Source organism: Zootoca vivipara, chromosome 15 (assembly GCF_965207765.1).
Source record: "Zootoca vivipara chromosome 15, rZooViv2.hap1.1, whole genome shotgun sequence".
NCBI classification, from domain to species: Eukaryota; Metazoa; Chordata; class Lepidosauria; order Squamata; family Lacertidae; genus Zootoca; species Zootoca vivipara.
In genome coordinates this window covers 11,577,463-11,604,225 of record NC_142598.1, presented here as the reverse complement: position 1 = coordinate 11,604,225, position 26,763 = coordinate 11,577,463, and the positions used below count along the sequence as shown (strand labels likewise).

The 26,763-nt window shown below is 49.1% G+C and overlaps 1 protein-coding gene across 2 annotated transcripts in view; it reads left to right on the top strand.

The window, feature by feature from the left end:
- LOC118075325 (alpha-2-macroglobulin-like protein 1) overlaps nucleotides 1–26,763 on the top strand; it is a 75,526-nt gene that overhangs the window by 31,163 nt on the left and 17,600 nt on the right. For both annotated transcript variants that reach the window (XM_060268974.2, XM_088658796.1), the window contains exons 14-27: nucleotides 1,239–1,302; nucleotides 3,430–3,575; nucleotides 5,367–5,513; nucleotides 6,072–6,233; nucleotides 7,835–7,925; nucleotides 10,758–10,914; nucleotides 12,998–13,223; nucleotides 14,155–14,281; nucleotides 14,758–14,879; nucleotides 15,300–15,351; nucleotides 15,719–15,802; nucleotides 17,050–17,226; nucleotides 23,869–23,950; nucleotides 24,075–24,231. In XM_060268974.2, coding sequence (XP_060124957.2) covers nucleotides 1,239–1,302; nucleotides 3,430–3,575; nucleotides 5,367–5,513; nucleotides 6,072–6,233; nucleotides 7,835–7,925; nucleotides 10,758–10,914; nucleotides 12,998–13,223; nucleotides 14,155–14,281; nucleotides 14,758–14,879; nucleotides 15,300–15,351; nucleotides 15,719–15,802; nucleotides 17,050–17,226; nucleotides 23,869–23,950; nucleotides 24,075–24,231 — 1,794 coding nt within the window. The remainder of the gene's footprint in view (nucleotides 1–1,238; nucleotides 1,303–3,429; nucleotides 3,576–5,366; nucleotides 5,514–6,071; nucleotides 6,234–7,834; nucleotides 7,926–10,757; nucleotides 10,915–12,997; nucleotides 13,224–14,154; nucleotides 14,282–14,757; nucleotides 14,880–15,299; nucleotides 15,352–15,718; nucleotides 15,803–17,049; nucleotides 17,227–23,868; nucleotides 23,951–24,074; nucleotides 24,232–26,763) is intronic.

Here is a 26,763-nt window from a genome sequence, read left to right as displayed (position 1 = left end):
GGCGGAAAGGTAATATTTAGGGGAATTGGGCAAAGTTTGATGCCACTAACCTGAGGTTAAATTAAATGGTAAAAGAGAGATCTAAGAGCAGGGGTCAGCAACCTATGGCCCATGGGCCATAAGCGGCCCACAGGGGTCATTTAAATGGCCCATGAGCCGCCCCCGAACTGCATGCTGCGCTAAACCGGCACAGCGCAGAGTGGGGACTCGCTTCCGCGGCGCTGGAAATCGCATCTGCGCAGATGCCAGAAATCATGTCTGCACAGACGCGATCTAGCCCACAGAGCGATCTCCAAGGGAGTGACCCGGCCCAGGCGAGGTAAACCTTGCCGACCCTTATCTAAGAGTATTTGTTGTGGTTACTTTTTTAAAACTTGTAAGGCTGAGATCAGTGTTATCAATATAATATGAACAGGCCCATTGCTTTTCAGAAGCAAAGGCATTTTGCTCTTAGCATGCACACCTAGTGTATAGGGGTTTCAAAATCACAATAACAAGAAACAGTGAGCTGGCCAGACACCAAGATGCTGCCGAGGAATAAGCTCATGTGACCATCTCAGGTCAGCTGTGTTCTCTCCTCCAGCCCCAGCATTCATCTTCTGTCCTCTGGGTCTTGCTACAACTCTCTTAATTCTTCCTGGACCACCTCACTTCCATCTAAGCTCTGCAGGGGCACTTCAGAAATAACATTGTGTGCGCGCTGAAAGCAATAAAATAGAGTGAACGCCATTCATGGTGTGGAAAGGGTGTGTGCCAGGACTAAGAGGTTTTCCCAATTAGCGCACTGTTTTCCCAATTAGCATTTTTCTTCTTCCACAGCTGCATTTGCCATACTGGTGAAAGTATATAGTTATCAGTACTCCCTAACTCTCTGATCTGGTGCTCTCGTCCTCTTCCTCCTCCTCTTAAAAAATTGTGAGATCCTGATCCCATATCTCCTGGGCTACAAGTAATTTAGCCCTCGGGTGTTCTCTCTAAAAATGCATTGTGTGAATAAGACAAATGTGTTTTCAAACACCTATATCAGACACGCAACTGCCATGCTATCTGTACTGTGACCACGTCTTTTTCTCCCTCGAAACTCAAGATACCTCAAAATCTCACTGCTAGCCTATAGTTTTCCTACAGCAAAATCCACGACTCTAGTCTTTCCCTGTCTCACTCCCCTCTCCCTTTTTCTGTATCTCTAGGGCGGACTCTTGGTTTTGTCCCTGGCCTAACATATTGTCTCCCTGCAGGTTATGTCCAAAGGGAAGATTGCCTTGAGTGGACAGAAGCAGGTGCCAATTGGCCAGGATGAGAGTAAGTGGGAGAACTATGCTGTTCCATCAAATAAGCCTCATGGGAAGCACTGTGCTTTATCAAGATGAACATGCTTGGTGGGCCTGATCTGCCTGGTCTGGGGTTTCTTTCAGTTATTATTTGTTCAATTTCAAACCCACCTTTCAAATAGGCCATTTCAGATCTGCAAGACAACCTACGATAAGAACAGAATAAAACAACAACACTGTGCTAAAAATACTATAAAATTTCAAGTTAAGGCATCATATCAGAAACAAACATTGCCAGCAGCAATTTACAAATAGTAAAACAATGGCACTGTGGGTTAAACCACAGAGTCTAGGGCTTGCTGATCAGAAGGTCGGCGGTTCGAATCCCTGCAACGGGGTGAGCTCCCGTTGCTCAGTCCCAGCTCCTGCCCACCTAGCAGTTTGAAAGCACATCAAGTGCAAGTAGATAAATAGGGACCGCTCCGGCGGGAAGGTAAGCAGCATTTCCGTGCGCTGCTCTGGTTTGCCAGAAGCAGCTTTGTCATGCTGGCCACATGACCCAGAAGCTGTCTGCGGACAAACGCTGGCTCCCTCAGCCTATAGAGTGAGATGAGCGCCGCAACCCCAGAGTCGGACACGACTGGACCTGATGGTCAGGGGCTCCTTTACCTTTATCAGAAACAAACATTGCCAGCAGCAATTTACAAATAGTAAAACAATAGCAATTATTATTATAATTATAATTATAATTATTATTATTATTATTATTATTATTATTTCTACGCTGCACATCCAGCTTGGTTTCCCCAGCCACTCTGGGCTGCTTCCAACAGAAGGTTAAAAATACATTAAAACATCAGTCATTAAAACATGGTACCTAAAAGTTTATGTCTGAACTGAGTCCTAATGTTCTGCTTTCTTCTTTGGCCCATTACAATTTCTTCTTTGGCCCAGAAGATCTGAACTGACGTGAAATATCCAAAATAATTTCCCTATTTTAATTGTCCCTCCGTGTGTGTGTGTGTGTGTGTGTGTGTGTGTGTGTGTTTACATATCATAAAAAGGTAAGGTTGTCATCATGCAGCAGTTTGCTTGGCTTCCAATAGGTGGCATTGCAAATTGCAGTGTGATCACAGCCTTCTGAGAGCTGTTGAGCGATCTTAGCAGCTTTGGAGTATGAGAAGAGAAACAGAGGCAGAAGACAGAAGTGGGCATTCCAGGGGCGCTGCAGAGGAACAGCTCTAAAGGTAGTAGGAAGGGGTGGTTTGGCAAGCTCTAAGGAGAGGGGGTGGGTGGATTTTGCAAGGTATGGGGGAGGGGTTAGTAGTTTTGGTGTTGTGTGAGGAGAGGAAGTGTGTTTGGCAAGGTGTAAGAGGCTCCAATACTTTGGCCACCTCATGAGAAGAGAAGACTCCCTGGAAAAGACCCTGATGTTGGGAAAGATTGCGGGCACAAGGAGAAGGGGACGGCAGAGGACGAGATGGTTGGACAGTGTTCTCGAAGCTACGAACATGAGTTTGACCAAACTGCGGGAGGCAATGGAAGACAGGAGTGCCTGGTGTGCTCTGGTCCATGGGGACACAAAGAGTCGGACACGACTAAACAACAGCAACGAAAGAGGCAGTAGGTTTGGTGAGAGGGTTGGGGTTTGGTGCAGAGTTGGTGAGTGAAGCGACACAAGCAGGGGTGCAGCCTCAGCTTGGAGAGCATGTACAGTGCTAGACATAACTTCCTGGCACTGAGCAGAATTCAACCTTAGGAGCGATTCCTGCGGTTTTTCACTTGGCAAAGATTGTTTTTAAGCAGTTGGTATCAGATCCACGGACAGTGTCTTCAGGTAAGGTGAATTACCAAAGTGGACTGCTAGGCGGACCTAAACAGATGAAAACAGGTTTATTTTAGAACTCACCATGTGGTGCAGAATGGAATTTCTTCTCGGCAATAAACCAGTTATTAGGTTGAAGACATGAGGGTTGGAATACTTCTGCAATGCGCAGGTGGGCTGGTTGCGTTTGGGGTGGGTCTCCTTGATTTTCTTAGCTTTCCCACCGTCTGGCAGAAGTGAGATCCACAGGGATGTTTTTTTTTCTCATGCTGTAAGCTATGATTGCTCTCCTACTCTCTCCTTTCCCACCATTTTTCCTTTCCCCTAACCCAGCTCTGAAAGGCACCTTCTCCCTCACCTTGTCTACGAGCCAAGACCTGGCACCCAGAGCCAAGCTTCTGCTGTACACTGTGTTTCTGGATGGTGAGGTGGTGGCTGACGTGGATGATTTCAGAATAGAGAAGTGCTTTAAACACAAGGTTAGTACATATAGTTCCTGGGACAGCAAAGTGGCGCACAGGGCAAGAAGACACCACATATTATGCATATGTGTGGCTCGAGGCAGATGGGCTGAAAGTTCTATGAGAGAGCCATCGCTATCTATATTTGCACCTATTTTGCTTTCTCACAAGGATGGTTTAAATCACACACACACATTGGAAAGCTAAAATAGTGTGTGACGTACAGTGGTGTAGCATGGGGGGCTGGGGGGCGTGGCTATACTGTAGTATTAGTCCTGGAGAGAGCAGCGTAAGATGGGGGAAAGGGCAGGAGGGTCCCAGGAGCCGCAATCACAGCAGCCCCCAACTTCTCTCCAGTCCACTCCTATCCTTGACCAGCTCCATTCTGGCCAGCAATTGGCCACTTCTGCTGCTCTGCCTCTGTTGTTAGCTCATTTTCTGAGCATCCAGCTACTGCTTTGCCACTGTAAGAAAGAAGGGGGGGAAATGCTTTGATGGTGTTTCCTGCTTGGCAGGGGGTTGGACTGGATGGCCCTTGTGGTCTCTTCCAACTCTATGATTCTATGAATACACTGGGATGGTGTTTGCAAGGTGGATTCCAAATAGGAAATGCAAAGAGCTCTATGGGATGCAATGTTTAAAAATAAAAGCAAGCAATGTATGTGGAACAATCATGCAGTAAACTGGAGCATTGTTTTATATGTTTTAAGCACTGACAAAATGAACAAGGAGAGTTCCACACTTCTGTTCCCAGACATGGTAAAACTTACAGTCTCTGGACTGCTGCAAATATTAACTACACACACACACACACACACACACACACACACACACACACACACACACACACTCTAAATTAAGTACAGCCATACCTTGCTGTCAGGGGTTATTGCAACTACTCCAGAGTAACGACCTTCCACATGCTTGTCTTTTAACAGTCTTTAGTGGTGTAACTCTATTTACAGTGTAACGAGGTATGGGAAACATGTCTGCTCGTTCCGATCCAGAATCCGGCATTGCCCCTCTAACAGGACCAGTGGTCGGGGAAGATGGGAATTGTAGTCCAAAACATCTGGAGGGCCACAGTTTGGGGATGCCTGACATAGGGTAACACATAATCACCAGCAACGTTACAGACCATCCCTCTGAAATAATAGTGTGTTTCACACCTGAATAAATAGCACTGTAATTGTGGTGAAAATTAAAATAAATAAATAAAAGTAACAAAAAACCTAGATGACGTAACAATAGTGGGGAAACATAAATGCAACGGGAATGCAGTGTTCACAGTAAACATCATCTAGATCAGTGTTTCTCAACCAGTGTGCCTCCAGATGTTTTGGGACTACAACTCCCATCATTCCTGACCACTGGTCTTGCTAGCTAGGGATGATGGGAGTTGTAGTCCCAAAACATCTGGAGGCACACTGGTTGAGAAACACTGATCTAGATCAGTGAGTGCAACCTGCTGCCAAATGCCTGGGGCTGATGTGAGCTGTAGTCAAAAACATCTGGAAGGAGGGCACCAGGCTGATCTAGATTCTATATAAAAACTGAGTGAATGAGTGGAGGAAAATAGTAGTCTTCCCTCTGCATCTCTTTGGTGTTCTAAATCAGGCATCCCCAAACTGCGGCCCTCCAGATGTTTTGGCCTACAACTCCCATGATCCCTAGCTAACAGGCCCAGTGGTCAGGCATGATGGGAATTGTAGTCCAAAACATCTGGAGGGCCGAAGTTTTGGGGTGTCTGTTCAAAATTATTGCTTTTCAGTTCAGGTTTCCCCTCTGAAAATCTGTCTCCATCTACAGGTGACACTCGGCTTCTCTGAGGCAGAGGAACTTCCAGGGTCAAAGGTCGACCTGCAAGTCGAAGCCGCCCCTGGTGCGCTGTGCTCTCTCCGTGCTGTGGACAAAAGTGTCATGCTGAAGGAAAGTGAAACGCTGACCCCAGAGAAAGTAAGAGAGCTCATCCTTCCCACTTAGGCTCAATTAATTCCACTATTATTGCGTCTGATAAGGCCTGATAAGTTTTGATAGATGCAATAGCGGAATACTAAATGGTTTAGTTTTTTGTAAAATATTCAGGGATTTATGATATGCAAAATGATCAATGGAAAGAGAAGAAAGGAAGTCACTGATATATTAAGGTTGTATAAATGAGTTTTTTAAATTGTAAAACACAAATTTAATAAAAATTACATTTTTTTAAAAATAATTATTATTATTCTACTATTATTAATTCCAGTATTATTCCTCCTCTACCACTGACCTGAAAAAAAGAGGCAGGCTACAGTACAGGAAAAACACTTGCCAACTCAAATACAATTTTGTGGAGATAAGCTCCTCTGTAGTTAATAGGGGAACCAAAATGAATATAAGCACAGCAGATACCACCTGGAGTAAGATGGAATGAAAGTCAAGGTTATGCATTTTGAGATTAAAAAAATGTTCATATCAACTGTGGGACTTGTTAAGTGGTCACCTCAAACTCAACCCAGAAATCTCTGCTTTCAGGTGTATCGGCACCTTGATTCTGGCCCGCTTGGCTCCAGAGGGTTTGACTTTGACCTGGAAGACTTCGACCCCTATCCTTGTCTACCTGAGGGTTCAAAGAAAAAACGGTCCATTCTGGCCCCCTGGTTCCAAAACCAGGCTGATGCCTACAGCCTGTTCAAAGTGAGTACCATCTGTTCCTAATCCAGCCTTCTCTGAAACCTGCTTTTGTTTGGGATTGTCAATGGCATACTTTCTGATGGTTCCCAGGATCATTAAACAAGCAGGAGGTTTCCAAGGTTTGTCCTGTGGTTTACAGCTCACAGCTTTTCTGGGACTGTTAAACTACGAGCCCAGATTCAGATGACACACCAAGCCAATCTATAGATAAGCTCAGCGCAGCAATAACTGAGGAGCAAAGAGAATTTACAGTAGTGAGTCAGGCTCTGGAACTCTCTAAAGCAGGCATCCCCAAACTTTGGCCCTCCAGATGTTTTGGACTACAATTCCCATAATCCCTGACGACTGGTCGTCTTAGCTAGGGATCATGGGAGTTGTAGGCCAAAACATCTGGAGGGCCGCAGTTTGGGGGTGCCTGCTCTAAAGCTTGCATTTTGCAGGTATGTCTCTTGAAGCCATGCCAACTTTGGATGCCATATAATTGTAACTGTAATTGTAACTTTGGATGCCATATACGGTAATTGTAATTGAGACGGAGATGGTTGAGGCTAGTGCATCATCTTGGCATGTTGCTTGAAAGCATGTTGTTTGTCATGCTTTCAGCTTGTGCATGCTGAGAATGTAGATAGCTTCCTCGAAGGGATGAAGCCTACCAGTTGATCCTTACCCTTCCTGGCTGGTGAAATCTGCCAGACCTGGGCAGGGATGTGGACCTCAGATGTCCTCCTGAAGACTTATTTCCAGTCTGGCTTCAGACACAGTTTTGGAACTAAAAAGGACTTTTTTCTGGTTCTCTTGGATCTGTCAGCAGCTTTCAGTGCTGTCAACCTTGGTATCCTTCTGGACCACTTGTCAAGTTTACAGCAGCTCCAGTTCTTCTTGGAGAATTGGTCTCAGAAAATGGCGTTGGGGGATTTCCATTCCAATGCCTTGGCCAATGGGATTTCTTGGGGTTCTGTTCTATTCCCCAAACTTACCAATATCCACATGAGAAGTCATTTGGAGGTTTGGGCTGAAGTGTCATTAATATGCAGATGGAACCCAGTTTATACCTCACTTTCCCACCTGCTTGTCCCAGGAGGGCTGTTGGAATTATGAATCAGTGTTTGGAGACTGTACAGGGTTGGAAAAGGGTAAGCAATTGGAACTTAATCTTGACAAGACTAAGGTGCTGTTGGTGCTACTTGGGAAAGCTCATATGACAGTGTTGGCCAGGGATGCCTTATTACTAGCCTCATCTGATATGAAGCACCTGGAAAAGGGGTTGCTTGCACCTCCTGCCAGCAGGGCCAAAAATATTGCCTAGCTGATTATGATAAGAGCCAAACGAGCTTTCAGATAAACCTCACCTCCTCCTCTATTTCCCTTGATTGACACCTGAGCAGAGATTAATGTTGTAACACAACGTAATATCCAGCGTGTGAGTCTGAAATCATTTCTGTGGAATTGTGGGTCAAACCTTGCACACATCCATTATTGGAACGCAGAGCATTTTGCAACGATTTCCCTGCCAGAAATTCAAATGACCTCGCCTCATAGAATTTTTCTTTCATTTCATTTTGCTCTCATGTACCATCCCTCACTTTTCTCTTTGGTTTTTACAGCAATTAAGGATGAAAGTTATAACCAACACCAAAATGAAGAAGCCGGTGTCCTGTAGAGTTCCTGAAAGCCTACCTGTTCAATATAGCTTGGGTAGGCAAACTAAGGCCCGGGTGCCAGATCCAGCCCAATCGCCTTCTCAATCCAGCCCACGGACAGTCCGGGAATCAGTGTGTTTTTACATGAGTAGAATGTGTCCTTTTATTTAAAATGCATCTCTAGGTTATTTGTGGGGCATAGGAATTTGTTCATTTTTTTCCCTTCAAAATATAGCCCGGCCCTCCACAAAGTCTGAGGGACAGTGGACCGGCCCCCTGCTGAAAAAGTTTGCTGAGCCCTGCTCTATAGATAGCTTAGCCGGTGAGAATCACAATCATAATTTGACAGTTTCTCAACTGGAGCCTCCCTTTGGCAGGGTGGGATATAACAAGACTCATCCTTTGTATCTACATTTCCTTTTATTGAATCCTTGGCTAGAGGCAGATAATGCTTTTAAAGAGCTGGATAGGTTTTTTGAAACATTGCAAAAGCGCAAGCATGCAAAATCTGTGAACAGAAATAATTGTAGGAGGAATTTGCAAATATTTATCATGGGAAATGATTGCCCTATTATATTACCTTCAAATTTCGAGGATGGGGGTGGATTTCCATTCCCAGTTCTCTCCTGCTTGACCATCTTTGATTTCCTTACTGCTGAGTCTGCATTTTTGGTTACCTAATCCTCAACCTGTTGCCACCTTGAGCATGAGCCTCCTTTGGGTTCTATTGTTCAAAGTGTGTCCTGGCTGCTTTCCATCAAAATGACACAATGCTCTTGCCAGTGTCCAATGGAGGGAGAGGGCATGTTGCTGTTTCCTTGCTTGCTTGCTTTGCTTGCTTATTTAGAATTCATTTCCTGCTTTTATAGCCCCAAGAGGTTCTCAAAGTGGCTTACAGCTACAGATAACATTCTAAATGAAATTAGAGAGCAAATTAAAAGGGGTGGCAATATGCAGAAAATCAAAAGCATTGCAAAAGAAGAAGCAGGAAGCAGAGGTCCCCAAGGAAATAATGGAATTCTGGATCATTAAGAGAGACCTAACTACTGAAACAAAGCTCACATTCAAAGGAGAAAGACTAGTTATTCCACACAAATTAGAGCATGCTGCATAAAATACACATGGGACATTTGGGGATGGTGTTGTGGGAAAAAAGAGCCAGAAATATAGATTGTATTTGTCGGGTGTGAGTTCCAGACCCTCCAAGTGTCCCTGTTTTCTAGGGACGGTCCATCATTTAGAGAAGCTGTCCCGGTTTCTGATTTGATCCCGAAATGTCCTACTTTTCCTTAAGAGGTCCCTATTTCCATTGGAGAAATGTTGGAGGTTATGGAGTCATCCGAGCCCTGAGCTTTTCAGAAGCCAATCCTGTACAGTATAGGGAAGTTTTTTTTTTAATGTTTAATGTTTTTATATATGTTGGAAGCTGCCCAGAGCGGCTGGGGCCACCCAGTAAGATGTGTGGGTATAAATTGTAAAATTATCATGATGAAACGGGACGTCCCTATTTTCATCGGAGAAATGTTGGAGGGTATGGAGTTCACAAACAGAGGGCATGGGTGCAAAGTCAAATCCAGGGAAGCCAATATAATAAGTCCACTTATCTTAAATGGTCAAGCGGCTTTGCGGCCTCACCACAGCCCCATGTCAGCGATCCAGAGGCAGGCTACGGAGTACTGTAGGCCTGCCTGTAGATTGGCTTGATGGCCTGGATCCGGGAATTCCCCAGGGGGTGGACCCAGCTGGCCAATGGGCATTGTTTGGGTCTGCCTCCGGGGGAATAAATTGGGACTGGCCCAGCACTCCTCCTCGGTTTTCCTTTGGAGATGCAGCACCCACTTCCTACAGTATTTAAAATTAACCAGGTTTCATGACTGCACTAAAACTAGGCTTACTGGTGTTAGTTTCGACCACGGTTTATTGAAACAAGAAAGATCAAAGCTTCTGATTCTGGCCTGTTTCCATCAACCACACAGGTCATGGTTTGGATTAACAACAAAGTGGCTGGTTTGGGCCAGGAAGTGGGAAACAGATGTTTTCAATCTTCTCCTTGTGGCAGTGCCAGAGGAGGAAAGGGAAGAGTGGAGCTCTCAAGCTGACTCATTCAAATGGGGCAGGCTTCCTCAACCTCGGCCTTCCAGATGTTTTGAGACTACAATTCCCATCATCCCTGACCACTGGTCCTGCTAGCTAGGGATCATGGGAGTCATAGCTGCCAAGTACCCCGCGGAGAAATCCGGGATTGGCAGCCACACGACACCGGAAGTTGTGTGGATGCAACTTCCGGTGTCGCTTTGCCCACCTATGGGCACCAGAAAATGGCCAGCGCCGGAAGTCGCGTCTACGCATGTCCGGAAGTGCTTAGACGCAACTTCCGGTGTCGGCGCCGGCCATTTTCCGTGCCCATAGATGGGCAAAGCGACACCGGAAGTTGTGTCTACGCACTTCCGGACATGCGTAGACGCGACTTCCGGCGCCGGCCATTTTCTGGTGCCCATAGGTGGGCAAAGCAGCACCAGAAAAATGACCGCCGACAGGGAAATTATATTAAGGGAAATTAACGGGAGGAGCTGGAACGGGAGACCTCCGGGAAACGGTAAGGAAAAATGCGGGTTTCCCGGGAAATACGGGGTACTTGGCAGCTATGATGGGAGTTGTAGGCCGAAAACATCTGAAGGGCCGAGGTTGAAACCTGAAATAGTGCTTTAGTCTTCCCCTGTTGCTAACTCTTGCCTGGACCCCTCTCGGTGATCGCTGCACATTTAAATTTGCTGGCGGCAAGTTTAGGTGTCTCTAACTTCTCTTTTGCCATCACCCCACCCTGATCTAAGTATGCTGTTGGTAAACCATCTTTATCAATGACCTATATTTCTGCTTCTTCCCAAAGGATCTGCTGGCGTTATGCCGGGGGCGGCTAGGCCTAATTTGCCCCCCCAAAGCCAAGGGTTGCCTGGGGCTTATAATTCAGTCCCCTGGAAAGCAGAGGAAGCCAAACCCAGGACGTACTTTCCAGAGACCTGGATTTGGGCTCTGGTCCCTGTCAAGTAAGTAAAACTCTGCTGGGGAGGGAACCAAATGCCATGTAGGAACAGGCAGTATCTTGCTTGGCCATCACTCATTTAGGACTTACCTTTTGCTCCATGCTTCCCAGGCACAGGCCCACAAGGTAAAGCTCCTTGTAGAAGCCTTGGCTTTTGTTTGGTTTTGTTGCTCTGCAGCAGGGGTAGGCAACCTAAGGCCTGGGGGCCGGATGTGGCCCAAACACCTTCTCAATCTGTCCCGCGGACGGTCCGGGAACCAGCGTGTTTTTACATGAGTAGAATGTGTGCTTTTATTTAAAATGCATCTCTGGGTTATTTGTGGGGCATAGGAATTCGTTCATTCTTATTTTTTCAAAATATAGTGTGGCCCACCACATGGTCTGAGGGACGGTGGACCAACCCACGGCTGGAAAAGGTTGCTGACCCCTGCTCTGGAGCTTTTTCCACTAAAAACTCGCTCTTTAAAGTTGAAGTGCAAAAAAAAAAAATCTATTTGGGTTTTCTGAGGGTTGAGGTTTGCTCCGATTTGACGTTTTGCACTTCTTCTTCTTCCACTTAGCTTGCATTATCTTAAGGCAGTATTTTGTATTGTACATTGGTGTTTTATATACCGGTAATAATTTCAAAAATGCATCCTTCTAATGTTTCTCTGAAGCTTCACCAAAGCCTGCCCAGTGCCAGACGTTTATGCTTATATCACTTATGAAGTGGAGGTGTGCATTTGTAATTTTGTGGGCCTGGGATGGTGTTGTGTGCCTGGCACCCCAAAAAGGCACCTGCATCCACTCTGAATGCTCATTATCATGCAGTATATACATGCTCTACATCAGGGATGTCCAACTGGTCAACCGCAATTGACTGGTCGATCCCCGGGAGGTTTCGGTTGATCGCGGGTTCTATTTCCTTTGCGGGGGGGTAGCACCACCCCACCCCACCCCCTCGTCCCGCCCTCCATCCACGCATGATCGCTAGAACGGAAGGCAGAGTTTTTGCTGTGAGCCTGATTGTTTGCTGAGCGATATGTTGGCGAGCAACTTTTTCCTTTCCCCCCTAAAGAAAGCTCAACATTTTAGACTTGCCCCTCTAAAAAAAGGTCAACAACTTTCTCTCCCCTCCCTAAAAAAAAGCTAAACAACTTTCCTGAACACCCCCCCCCCCAAAAGGGTAGATCACTGCCAGTTTTTTATTCTGTGAGTAGATCACAGTCTCTTGGGAGTTGGACGTCCCTGCTCTACATTATGGGAGCACGGGGGGGGGACCTCTAGTAAAGTGAAAAATGCCACAAAAATAGGCAACTATTCTGTTTTCTCCAGTAGTACCTTAGAGATCAACTAAGTTTGTCGTTGGTTTGAGCTTTCGTGTGCATGCACACTTCTTCATATACACTGAAACAGAAGTCACCGGACCCTTATATATAGTGAGAGGGTGGGGCTCAGAAGGGTGGTGAGAATGGGTGATTGGCTGATAGGTGTGGTAAACCTGTTGACGATTGTTAACGACTGCAATTAGTCTTACAGGAAAAAGCATGATAAAGCTATTTTTAGCCATCTCACCCCTTGCTTTTTCCTGTAAGACCTCTCACTATATATAAGGGTCTGGTGACTTCTGTTTCAGTGTATCTGAAGAAGTGTGCATGCACACGAAAGCTCATACCAATGACGAACTTAGTTGGTCTCTAAGGTGCTACTGGAAAGAATTTTTTTATTATTATTTTCGACTATGGCAGACCAACACGGCTACCTACCTGTAACTTGTTCTGTTTTTCCCACTGATTGCAAGTTTGTACCAACAGCAGGAGCGCAGACCTCTCTGTAATATATCCTGAAGAAGCTTTCTCTTTTGTTGAGTCCCACAACATTTTCATAAACACCAGTGGCAGTGAGAATAAACTCCTATACTGCCATCTCCAAATTCTTCTATTCTGACTGAGACCTAGTACAGAACTAGAGGCTTGGTTAAACTCATACTTACTCGGAGGTGTGCTCCTCTGACCAAAGTTATATTCTGCTTATACTGGTTTTGTCTTAGCAGTGAATGATTCAATGTTCTTGTCACTGAGGGAGTGACCTCTCTTCCTGTTCTTCAGTGAGGAGGGGAAAGCAACTTACTCGGTCACCGCTCCGGACACGATCACTGAGTGGAACGCTGATGCCTTCTGTGTGGCCGACATTGGCTTCGGACTCGCCCAGCAAGCCAAGTTCCGGGTCTTCAAGCCATTTTTTGTGGATCTGAGCCTGCCGTATTCTGTGGTCCGTGGGGAGACCTTGCTGCTAAAGTCTACTGTCTTCAATTACATGAAGGAATGTATCCAGGTTAGTGTCCACTGAGAACAAGCAAACAAGCTTCCCTTATATGTGTACCCAGAAACAAAGGGTTGGGAGGAACCCCACAAGGTAGAGATGGAGTCTGGGGGGCTGGACCTGACCAGGGCCTTGTCCTTCCTACACCTGCACTCACCTGTCTCTCCCAAGGGACAGGTCAGTACTTTTCCCTCCTCCCCCCACCACTCAGTCTTGGGGGGCAGCCTGCATATATTGTTGTGGATGAAGAAGCAGAAGCTCCACTTTGGATGTGGACAACAGAAATTGCAAGGCAGCCCCACCCCTTTCATGGCAGAAGAGGTCCATAGAGCACATTCCCTCCCTGCCCCCCAGTCCTGGGAACCTGCAGTTTTCCTCCCACAGCAACCCCTGAGTGTGCTTTAAATGTGTGGTGTGTGCACAGCCCCATAGGCAACACAGCCTTATTGCTGCAAGAGACCAGAAGAGGCCAGATCTGCTGCCAAGGCCTAGGGATGCCCACCTGCGGTCACCTTCATCTTCCCCACAGCCGCAATTCAGGTCACCAGGTGAAGAGCTTCATGAGGGGCTCACAGAGCAACAGCCATGAGGGATTTGTGTGAGGAAGCCAAACTACCCACTCGTAATCCCAAGAGTTTTTGTAACTGGCTTAGAGGTCTTCCTATAAACTTTGTTGGGTGAATAAATCTTGCAAGTCTGACCTGATGCTAATATGGTGCCCCAAAAGCACGAGAAGACCCCACTCACCAAGGTCTTAGTGGGAGCAGTCTACGCCCTATGCAACTTCCCCCTGTGGGTCACCCCTAGGCATGGGGGTCTGGCTCTCGCTCTTGGCATAGGCCCACCTCCTGCCCTGCCCATGCCTCTTCCCTGAATGCTTGCCCCTTGCCTTGGACTCACTGCGCTGCCTGCTTCACGAGGGTCATTTTGCTGCATCTCCCAGGTGAGAGTGAAGCTGCTGGAGTCGCAAGAGGTGGACGTGAAGCCATGCCCAGCCTGCCAGTTCAGCACCTGCCTCTGTGCTGAGGAGGCCCACACCTTCTCCTGGAACGTGACGGCGACTCAGCTGGGTGAGGTTGAGGCGCCTGAGCAGGTGGGAGGAGGCTTGTGGTGTTGAGGCTGCCAAGGGCACCTCTCTTTCTTCCCCAAGGACACTCAGCAGAACCAATGAATTCTTCTGTTTGGAAGTCAATCGGGCATTAAGTGGAATATTGAAAATAATAACAATGCCCCCTGCTGCATGTGCTACGGGTTTGTTTCCTCCCCGGCCAAGATGGTGTCCCTCCCCGATTTCTGCTAATGGCAGCTGTGCATCAGGGCTCATTTGGGGACTGGGCTATGAAGGAGAGGTTGGGGGTCCATCTCCATTCAAGAACCCCCTATGCTCCAACCTCTGTCCCTTGCATCTGTCTGCAGACTGAAGGCACGGTGGGCATGTTGGCTGATGTGGGGCTGGACTGGTGCTCTCGCCTGCAAGCAGCCTCTTTTCCTCCCCCTGAGCTCTTGGCACTCATCATGGGTCTATGCCAATTTTGCCTTCCTTTAGGGCACGTCAATCTCTCCGTCACCGCCGAGGCAGAGGAGACGCATGAGCTGTGTGGCAATAAGATCTCCACCACGCCTGCGCGAGGCCAGTCAGACACAATAGTCAAAACCCTGCTGGTCAAGGTCAGTGCCTACGTGGCCTTCAGCACCTGTGTCCAACTTTGGCTCACCACTGTCAAGTGCCAGCAACTCATTCAGAACTCTGGGTCTCCCCTAAACAGGTTTTTTTTGCCTATGTGGCCTTCAGCCCCTGGTGTCCAACTTTGGCTCACAGCTGTCAAGTGCCAGCAACTCATTCAGAACAACAGGTGTTGTTGTTTTTGGGGGGGGGAATTGTATTCATTGGGTGCTGGGCAGAAGAGGGCCTTTGGATTTTTGCACAACCTCCCTGTTTCCAGGTCTAAGGTGATGTCAGCCACGGGCTGTGCTCAGTTGGAAGGCCTGGCAATTGCGGAGCAAGGAAATGGCAGAGATGGTAGAAGGAGATTATTCCCCTGAGAGAGCAGCCCCACTCACCATCCTGACTCTCTTTTCCTCCCACAGCCAGAAGGCGTCCTGGAAGAAGAGACCCACAATGTCTTCCTCTGCTCTTCAGGTGTGCTTAGGCTGCATCCCTTGCTCAGGGCAGCTTGGCTTGTGATGGGGCCCCAGAGAACGCAATTTGGCGAGAAGATGAAGTGTTGCTCTGGTTGTCATTGGGCTGGAGACGTGTCTCTTCCCTAGGGCAGTAGCAGGATGCAAAAGAGACCAAAGACACACACACTGTCTCTCTGCTTGCTAAGGAGAGTAGGGATGGGATGGAGAGGGGGTGGAAAGGCAGCTGAGAGAACCGAGTGGCTAAAAACAGACTCGCTGAGCTACCGGTAGCAAGCTCCTAGTCCCACTCCTAGTGCAATGGCAGACTATGGCACCTTGGTTAGTGTATTCAACTGCATTAATTCCTGTTCTTCATTTCCCTTCAGGGGACCCAGTTTTGGATGAGGTTTCTCTAAAGCTGCCTGAAGCTGTTGTTGAGGGCTCTGGCCGAGCAACCGTCTCCTGCATTGGTGAGGAAATTTGCCCCCACATTCCTGCCCCATCTCTGGCCACATGAGAGATGAGAGATCTTCAAACCACATAGAACAAAGATACATAAGAGAGAGAGAGGCAGCATGGTGGCACGGTTTGTCCTGTGCACATTCCTTTAAGTGTCTGAGGAGAGCCAGCACAATCAGGAATCCCGGGGTCTTGATCATAATCTCTACATGTTTAATTAAAAGTGCATAGTGTTGAAGGAGAGCCTGTTGTCTCCATGTGCATGTTAAACAAAAGTAATGTCCCCCACACAACTTCCAAGGCAAAAACATGCTTTAAAGCAGTGATGGGCAACCTTTTGAGCTTGGTGTGTCAAAATTCGCCAAAAAACCGAGCATAACTCGGGTGGTGTGTCACTTCGAGAAAAAAACCATAATTTCATGATATTTATAGTTTAAATAACAAAAATGTATAATTGTAATATTTAACTGTATTTAATAAACCAAAAACTAATTATTTAACCTAACCTAACCCAAAACCCCTTATTTATCACAAAGTGCCCAGAGTTGTTGAGCTTTTTGGGGGGAGCTGCTGACCAAAATTTTGGAGGTTTTTTGGGGGGGGTGCAAAAGTTGCTTTGCTTTTTTTGGGGGGGTGCCCCAAAGCTGCTCCGCTTTTGAGGGGGAAAGAGAACAGAAATAATTGATGAATAATACCTTCGCTGGAACTACCATAACACGCAGCACCGACATAGTCTGCCAAAGTGCCAGAAAAAAACAGCACAGAAAGGGTTAAAAAACCAATCTCTGGCTACCAGCAGCAGCAACAACAACAAAAAATGATCCAGGTTTTAACAGCGGAGACAAGCTGTAGCGGAGACAAGCTCTAGTGGAGACAAGCTATAGGAGAAGCGGGAGAACAAATGGGGGAAAAACAACAACAACAACAGCGCAAATGGGCCGAAGGGGCGCCTGCCAGCAGTGAGGGCTCTGCGTGTCACGTCTGACACGCGTGTCATAGGTTCACCATCACTGCTTTAAAGGATACCCCAGTTCAGACGCCCATGTTGATGTCTAACAACGCCTAGGACGCATGGGGACTTCTTGACAAGTCCGGCCGTGCAGATGCTGGGCTCATTCGAGCAGATTTTATTGGACATGCAGTTCTCTGAATTTTAGGTCGCAGGTTGCTAGCATAGAGGAGATTTTCCCTAGATTCTCTTCAGGAGTTTGGAGAAAGTGGTCACAACGTTTTCTTCCATCATTTTGTCAACATCCAGGAGACATTATGGGTGCTGCGCTAGAAAATATAGACCAGTTGCTTCAAATGCCCTTTGGCTGTGGTGAGCAGAACATGGTGAAATTTGTTCCCAACATCTTTGTCCTCCAATACCTGGAGAAAACGAACCAAGTGACTCCTGAGATCAAAGAGAAGGCAATAGAGTACATGAAGAGTGGTAAGTAGAGCATTTCTCTGTCACAAAAATGAGGAGGAGTGTGAGGGACAGGGGATATCGCGAAGTCCCTCCCCTCCTGAGTTCAAGCCAATCACCGAGCACAGGGGAAAGCAGAGAGAGTTCCGATTCCAGTGGGGAAGCAGGAAGTCGTGTCCGAGGCTCAGGCAAGGTAGAGGAGCCAGGGTCCCAGGTGGGACAGGAAGGGGCGAATAAGGGGGGGAGACCCATCCCCCCAACTCCGGAACTACGCAGAAAGAGGAGGGGAAAGAGGATGGGTCTGCCAAAGCTTTTGTGTTGGAGAAAGACGCGCCAAAAGCCATTAGGAGGTTCTGAAACCGACTGATCACATCACTCCGTGTAAATAGCAATGACTTCAGCACTGTAAATACGCAGCACCAATAAAAGAATAAAATGCAGAGCTGCGTAGCGTCGTTACTCTGAAGTAGTCCACTCCGGCCACTGTGACAGCAACCTCCTAATCCTTTTTGGGCTACTTTGGAGTTGCCGGGATGAGCGTGTCAGAGGCGGAGAGATGGCGGCAGATCGCGGAGCAAGCCCAGCAAGAACTGCAGCAGCTGTCGCTGCAGGCGCAGGGGGAATTGAAGGCAGCTAAAGAAGAGACTAAGAAGGTCCAGGACGACCGGCTACAACTTGCGGAACAGGTGAGAGCGCTACAGGAAAGAGAGCAGGAATTAAGGGCGGTGGCGGTAGACCTCCAAAACAAGCTGGATGCAGAGAAAAACAAGGCGGGAGGGGCACCCCAAGTCCAAGTGCTGCCAGGAAGGAGAGCCGGGACGCTAGTAAGCAAGTTCAATGGAGACCCAAGGGAATATCAGGGCTTTGAGACTGAGATTGTGTATGCTCTTGAGCTGCACCACGCTGAGTTCCCTGATGATGAGCACAGGGTAGCGTTTATTGTGGAGCACCTTACCGGGGCAGCCAGGGAGTGGCTAAGACCGTTAATCGCAACAAAGAATCCTTGCATGAAGAATGTCAAACTATTTCTAGAAGGTTTGAAAACGATGTATTCGTCCGATAGTCATATGGACCAGACTAAGGAGGAACTTCATAATTTACGCCAAGGAAATATGACAGTTCGCGCGTATTGGGCGAAATTCACCATGCTGGTGCACAGATTGGGGTGGGAACTAGAGTCACCCCCAATGCAAGCGGCGTTCTACTTGGGGTTGCATGAGGAGGTGAAGGATGAGCTCTCGAGAGGTCCAAAGCCCAGTAATATGGATCAGCTGAGCAAAGCGGCTCTGGCGGTGGGGGTGAGACAGGAATCCCGGTGGAGCGACAAGCAAGCAACGCGCGCAAAGCGGGCTTGGTTCCCACGGTCGCAGGAGAAGCCACTCCCCCAACAACCCTTTCAAGCCACGCCTGGGGCCAGCCAGGACCAGGAACCCATGCAGATTGATAGCGCGCGCGCGCGGGCTTTTCAAACCCCAGCGGCGCCAAGACGCAAGGAGGGAAGGGGTGGGAATTGCTTTCTCTGCAACTCCCCCCAGCATCTCGTCAGAGACTGCCCACATCGCAGGGAGTGGCAAGGAAAGGCGGGAACGGTTGTGCCCTCCCCCACTGACGCAGCACCACAGCAGGGAAACGGGAAAGCCTGGCTAAAGGAGACAAGGGGCAGCAGCCAGGCACAGTCAGCAGACAACAGCCCCAGCCCACCCACCCGCACAGAGAGGAGCAGAGCCAGCCCACCCCTCCCAGAGCAGGAGTGGTTCTAGAAGTGACGCTCACGCTCCCAAATGGCTATCCCCTGATGGTCCTCGCCCTAATTGACAGTGGTGCCTCAGCCAACTTCTTCTCGAGAAACTTTGCAGAAGAGCACCAGATCCAGCTTCTGCAGCTGGATTTTCCCCTGCACGTGGCAACCATTGACGGCAGAGAGCTGCTGGGAGGGGCCATCACTCATCAACCCCCCCCCATGAGAATGACGGTGGGAAGGCACTCAGAGACACTGGCATTCAACGTCACAACCATCTCAGACCCCCCCATCGTCTTGGGCATGAGCTGGCTGGCGCGCCACGACCCCTCCATCAGTTGGCACCAGAGATGCATCACTTTTGGATCGGACTTTTGCCTGGAACATTGCATGCAGCACCAACCAGGGGAGGGGCCTCCGATAGCCACGGTGGCCACCATGCACATCAAAGGGGGTGAGGCGATACCCAAGCCGTACTGGGACCTGCAGGAGGTCTTCAGCGAAGCGGAGTCCGACCACCTACCCCCACACAGGCCTTTTGACTGCCAGATCAACCTGGTGCCAGGGGCAACTATACCCCCAGCCAAGCTGTACGCCATGTCAGACCAGGAACTGGAGGATCTGCGCGCTTTCATCGACAAGAACCTCAAGCGGGGGTTCATCAGAGAAAGCAAGGCAGCAGGGGGCAGCCCGGTCTTCTGGGTGGACAAGAAAGACATGCAACAGCGCCGTCTTGTGGTGGATTTTAGACGGCTGAATTCAGTGACAGAGCCAGTGGCTTTCCCCATGCCCAGAGTGGATGATCTCCTGACAGCGGCACGCAGGGGCAAGATTTTCACCAAGCTAGACCTGAGGGGGGCGTACAACTTGATCAGGATCCGGGAAGGCGATGAATGGAAAACCACGATGTTCACGCCTCTGGGCTCTTTTGAATATCTGGTGATGCCCTTCGGGTTGCAAGGGGGCTCAGCATGCTTCCAGGCCTTCATGCACCACGTCCTGGGGTCCCTCCTCTTCAGGAAATGCTTGGTCTTCCTGGATGACATCCTTATCTATTCCGATGACCCAGTGCAGCATGTGAAAGATGTCAGGGAGGTGTTGCAGCGCCTGAAGGAGAACCACCTGTATGTGAAGCTGGAGAAGTGCAAGTTTCACACCAAGGAGGTGGACTTCCTGGGCTACAAGCTGTCACACAAGGGGCTGGCGATGGACAAGGACAAGGTGCAGGCCATCCTGGACTGGCACAGCCCCAGGACGCGCAAAGATGCCCAACGCCTACTAGGCTTCGCCAACTTCTACAGGAAGTTCATCAAGAACTTCTCTCGCGTTACGGCTCCCATCACTGACTGCCTGAGAGGCAAGCAGAAGTTCAGGTGGACACCAGAGGCGCAAGCAGCGTTTGAAAGCCTCAAGAGGGTGTTCGCCTCAGACCAGAACCTGTTCCACGTGGTTCAGGACGCGCCCCTACGCGTGGAGACAGATGCTTCTGATAAAGCTGTGGGCGCCATTTTGTTGCAACTGGACGCCAACAGAGAGTGGAGACCCTGTGCCTTCTTCTCCAGGAAGTTGACCCAGCCAGAGCGAAACTACACGGTGTTTGATCGGGAACTTCTTGCGATCCACGCTGCGTTCCAGCACTGGAGACACTTCCTGGTGGGCGCCAAGCACCCCATCCAGGTGTGCACAGACCACAAGAACCTGGAGTTCTGGAGAACTGCCAGGGTGCTCAACCAGCGGCAGATACGGTGGGCAGAGTTCTTCTCGAACTTCAACTTCTCCATACACTACATCCCGGGAGAGCAGAATGTCAGGGCGGATGCCCTCTCCTGCAAGCCAGAGTACATGGAGGAGGAGGCGCCACCGGCACCCAGGCACATTTTCCCCCCGTCAGCATGGTCCTGCGGAGCAGCAGTGGTGAGCGAGGCGGAACTCACAGCACTGACGGCAGCGGATGAATTTGCCAACCGCATCTTCAGAGAACTGAGAAGGGGGGGGAGCAGGCAAAAGACTTTGCAGAACGCAGGGGGCTGCTTTTCTACAAGGGTGCACTGTACCTGCCCACCACCCAGCTTAGACGTACGGTCCTCAAGCAGATGCACGACAACCCAACGGCGGGTCATTTTGGGAGGGACAAAACCGCTCACCTAGTCATGAGACACTTCTGGTGGCCAGGGGTGCGGGAGGATGTGAGGGATTATGTAAGGGGCTGTGACACCTGCCAGCGGGCAAAGGTGGTCAGAGCGCCACCAGCAGGTTTGCTGGAGCCCTTAGCCACACCGCACAGGCCGTGGGAAGTAGTGTCCATGGACTTCATCACAGACCTGCCGTCGTCCAGGGGCAAGACCGCAGTGTTGGTGGTGGTGGACCTCATGTCCAAAATGTGCCACTTTATACCGTGTGCCAGGGCGGTCTCTGCAGAAGAGACAGCCAAACTGTTTGTGGATCACGTATTCAGACTGCATGGATTACCTTTAAGGGTTATTTTGGATCGTGGCCGCCAATTTGTTTCCAGGTTCTGGCGGCGGCTCATGAACCTCCTGCAGGTGGAGGTCAGCTTGTCGACGGCTAGACACCCGCAGACCAATGGACAGGCGGAGAGGGTCAACGCCATTCTGCAGCAGTACCTGAGATGCTACGTCAGCCAGCGGCAAACGGACTGGGTGGATCGCCTGCCACTGGCAGAATTTGCCTACAACAATGCGGTGCACGTCTCCACAGGGGTGTCGCCCTTTAAGGCCAATTACGGGCGTGACCTCAGATCTTTCCCAGAGAGGGAGGGGGAGGAGGAGGAGGAGGGCCCACAGGCTGAGGATTGGGCAGAGGAACTGGAGACGGTGCACCAGCAGCTCAGAGAACACTTGGAGAGAGCCAAGGAAGCGTACAAGAAGGGGGCAGATCGCCACAGGCGACCGGGGGAGGTCATTAGGGTGGGGGACAAAGTTTGGTTGTCCTCGGAGGGCCTTCCCATCAGAGGGCGATGCAAAAAGCTGGCGCCCAGAAGGTTGGGCCCCTTCACGGTCACGCAACAGGTCAACCCGGTGGCATACAGGCTGGCACTGCCAGAGGACATGAGGGTGCACCCTGTGTTTCATAGATCGCTGCTGTCGCCGTACAGGGAAAGCAGCAGGCTCCGAGACAGCGAACAAACCCCTGAGGGAGGGGGGGAGAGGGAAGGCAGGGAGCAACTCAATGAGGCCACGGCCATCCTGGATTCAAGGTGGGGGGTGGGGGGACTGGAGTACCTCATGGCATGGGAGGATGCTCCACCGTCCCAGAATGAATGGGTCCCAGCCACTCAGATACAGGAGGAATTCCTGGTAGAAGAATTTCACGCCCTCTTTCCCCATAGACCCAAGCCCTGGCACATGGAAAGGGAGGGGGAGGGGGAGGAAGCACGGGAGAGCAGTTCACCATGGCGCTGGGAAGCGGAGTTTGAGGAACCAGAGGATGAGGTATGGGTGTCACCGAGATCCACCCAGTCAGAGGAAGGAGCAGATTGGCAGAACATTTTTACCCCCACCAGCTCTGACGCCACGGACTTTTTGGGATTCCCATCCTCCCAGGCGGAAGGGGGGGGCTTGCAGGACTGGGGGGAGGTGTTCACACCAACGGGCTCGGAAAGCACTGAGTTCTTAGGCTTCCAGTCGTCACCGACACCTGGGGGGGACCTGGGGAGGGGTGAAGGAGAGCTTGGGAGGGGGGTGGATGTGAGGGACAGGGGATATCGCGAAGTCCCTCCCCTCCTGAGTTCAAGCCAATCACCGAGCACAGGGGAAAGCAGAGAGAGTTCCGATTCCAGTGGGGAAGCAGGAAGTCGTGTCCGAGGCTCAGGCAAGGTAGAGGAGCCAGGGTCCCAGGTGGGACAGGAAGGGGCGAATAAGGGGGGGAGACCCATCCCCCCAACTCCGGAACTACGCAGAAAGAGGAGGGGAAAGAGGATGGGTCTGCCAAAGCTTTTGTGTTGGAGAAAGACGCGCCAAAAGCCATTAGGAGGTTCTGAAACCGACTGATCACATCACTCCGTGTAAATAGCAATGACTTCAGCACTGTAAATACGCAGCACCAATAAAAGAATAAAATGCAGAGCTGCGTAGCGTCGTTACTCTGAAGTAGTCCACTCCGGCCACTGTGACAAGGAGGCTGGCATGGACTGTGCAAATAGCAAAGGGATGGAATAGCGGTGCTATTTTTCTAGAAAAAGCCCCATGTACACCAGCTGTTAATTGCAGGGATAGGATACAAATGAGAGCCACTGTGGTGTAGCGGTTAGAGTGCTGGGCTATGTGCCTGTCCCTGTTTACTGTGCCTTCTGGCAGTTCCCTCACTGTGAGAAGTGAGGTCACAGGGAACCAGGCACAGGGCCTTCTCGGTAGTGACGCCCACCCTGTAGAACGCCCTTCCATCAGATGTCAAGGAAATAAACAACTACAGTGGTACCTTGGTTCTCAAACTTAATCTGTTCCGGGAGTCCGTTTGACACCCGAAACGGTTCAAAAACCAAGGTGTGGCTTCTGATTGGCTGAAGGAGCTTCCTGCACTCAATCAGAAGCCGCGTCGGACATTCAGCTTCCGAAAAGCGTTTGCAAACCAGAACACTCACTTCCAGGTTTGCAATGTTCAGGAGCCGATTCATTCAGGAGCCAAGCCATTCAAATACCAAAGTACCACTGACTTTTAGAAGACATCTGTAGGCAGCCCTGTTTAGGGAAGTTTTTAATATTTGATGTTTTATTGTGTTTTTAATATTCTGTTGGGAGCCGCCCAGCGTGGCTGGGGAAACTCAGCAAGATGGGCGGGTTAGAAATATTATTATTATTATTATTATTATTATTATTATTATTATTATTACTCACTGCATCCAGCAAACCGGCCTCATTAAACTGCACATTCCCAAACTGATAGTACTGATTCTTCCCTGTTTCCTGTAGGGTACCAACGTGAGCTGCTCTACAAACATGACGATGGCTCCTACAGTGCCTTTGGGAAGAGTGATGCTGAAGGCAATACCTGGTGTGTAAGCTGAGCTGGTGCCAGTCAGGCAAAGCTGTGGCTGTTGCCTTGAGTGGGCCTGAGACTGGAGCTGATTCTCATCCTCCACTTTCTCTCCCACTCCGCCCCCATCTCCGCTCTGCAGGCTGACAGCTTTTGTGGTTAAGGCTTTGGGCCAAGCAAATGCCTACATCTATGTTGATGAGAAGCACATTCAGGAGGCTGTAGGCTGGCTGGGGCAGCACCAACTTCCCAGCGGCTGCTTCGAAAGTGTGGGGAGGCTCTTCAACAATGCCCTGAAGGTAAGAGCACTGTAAATTATGATAACAGCATAATACTGTTACAAAGGGTGGCGCTGTGGTCTAAACCACTGAGCCTAGGGCTTGCCAATCAGAAGGTCGACGGTTCGAATCCCCGCGACGGAGTGAGCTCCCGTTGCTCGGTCCCAGCTCCTGCCCACCTAGCAGTTCGAAAGCACATCAAAGTGCAAGTAGATAAATAGGTACCACTCCAGCGGGAAGGTAAATGGCATTTCCGTGCACTGCTCTGGTTCGCCAGAAGCGGCTTTGTCATGCTGGCCACATGACCCGGAAGCTGTATGCCGGCTCCCTCAGCTAATAATGCGAGGTGAGCACCGCAACCCCAGAGTCGTCCGTGACTGGACCTAATGGTCAGGGGTCCCTTTACCTTTACCTTTTACAGTTACAAAAGTTTGGTGCCTCCTCCTCTCTCTGCTGAGCAGTAGCAAACTTACAGAGGGTTCCTTCGGAGAACTGAGACATCTCAAAGACTCTCGTAGCTTTAAGAAATATGGTTTATCCACCTACTTCCACTTTTCGTCTGCATGGGAGGAGACCAGATCTTACAGTATGGTCACTTCAAGAGGGGCTTGCCCCCCACAGCAGTGCAGCCGTGGAGTCCAAGACATCTCCCTAAGCCAGCCTTCCCAAGATAGATCCCACTCTTTCTTCCATCTTCTTCCCAGAACACTCTGCTAAAAACTCTCTTTTCCTGTCACCTCACACCCAGTTACCCTAGCAACCTTCCAAACCCCCAGTCTTTGTTCACACCTCAGGGCAAGAGGGGGGGCAGTTCTCTTGCACTGCCAATGGCTCTCAATGGTCCTGATTTGTTTCTTAATGGCCCTGGCTTGGTCTCGTCATGTTGCACAAGCTAGCTCAGGAATTCCTCTGATGTGTATGAAGCTTCTTGAACATGTTGCTAAAGCCATGACTGATATTCATGGTAAAAAAGGTAAAAGGTAATGATAAAGGACCCCAGGACGGTTAAGTCCAGTCAAAGGCGACTATGGAGTTGCGGTGCTCATCTCGCTTTCAGGCCGAGGGAGCCGGCATTTGTCCACAGACAGCTTTACGCATCATGTGGCCAGAATGACTAAACCGCTTCTGGCGCAACGGAACACCGTGATGGAAACCAGAGCGCACAGAAACGCCGTTTACCTTCCCGCCGCAGCGGTACCTATTTATCTACTTGCACTGGCATGCTTTTGAACTGCTAGGTTGGCAGGAGCTGGGGCAGAGCAAAGGGAACTCACTCCATCGCAGGGATTCAAACTGCCAACCTTTTGATCAGCAAGCCCAAGAGGCTCAGTGGTTTAGACCACAGCACCACCCATGCTTATTCATGGTAGTAGCAAGCAGCAGAGCATGTTTAATAAAATATAGAGTGTCTGTCAGAACACCTGCATTGGCCCTTGCCAAAAAAAACATGCTCACCTCAGTAACTTCTGCCTCTTTTTGTGTTGTTAAAGTAGACAGCCATTCACAGAAACTGGAGTAAAAATCTCTGTACACCTGAAACAGGAAGATTGTATGAGCCCATAAATCCATCCCCAGGTTAGACCATGCTGGTGCTCTCTTAATGAAGTGGTGCAGAGGACCAATCGTTAGCAATGCTCCTGTTGCCTTTTGTCTTGAGAAGTGCAAGAAGGGAGCTGCTTGTCCTCTCTCAGCACCCTGCAAGGTCAGCAGTGGAGGTTGAGGGTCACTCCCACCCTGCAGTTGCATTTCTCCATCAGGCAGAATCTCTGGTGCAGAAGAAGGCAGCTTGCTACTGTATTTCCTTCCTGTGAAACATAGTAGCTGATGAACAACCGAGGCCCAATACAGTGGTACCTCGGGTTACAGACGCTTCAGGTTACAGACTCCGCTAACCCAGAAATAGTACCCCGGATAATACATCGGATAAAGTACATCGGATAATAACTAAGATTTCTAGATCCAAATGATATTTTGAAATATTGGAAATTTGTGGTTAATATGGATCAAAACTAAGATTTATAATGTGTATTTTAGAAGAAGAAATTATTTAAGAAGTAGAGAGTGTTATATGAGTTATAAATAGAAGCGTGGAAGGGGGGGGAAGAAGGAAGTCGACTGACCAAGAAAGTATATTTGAGCTTTATATTGTTAAGGAAACTTAAGTTTGATGACACATCAGCTCAAATGTGAATAAGTATCTGTTTTTCTATGTTTTTTCTTTTTTTTCTTATTCTTTGTTTTTTTTTATTTTTTATTTTTTATATTTTTTGTATTTGTTATAAAACCAATAAAATAGTTTTTTTAAAAAAAAAGGGGGGGGAGAACTTTACATCGGGATGAGAACAGAAATTGTGTGGTGGCAGCATGGCAGCAGTGGGAGGCCCCATTAGCTAAAGTCGTACCTCATGTTAAGAACAGTTTCAGATCAAGAACAGACCTCCAGAACGAATTAAGGTACCACTGTATGTTCTGGTGCCTTTGGCAGAAAATCTCAATTAACAGAGAGAAAAAAAATTCTAATGAATGCAGTTTTACAAGATCTCTCTTCTGCTT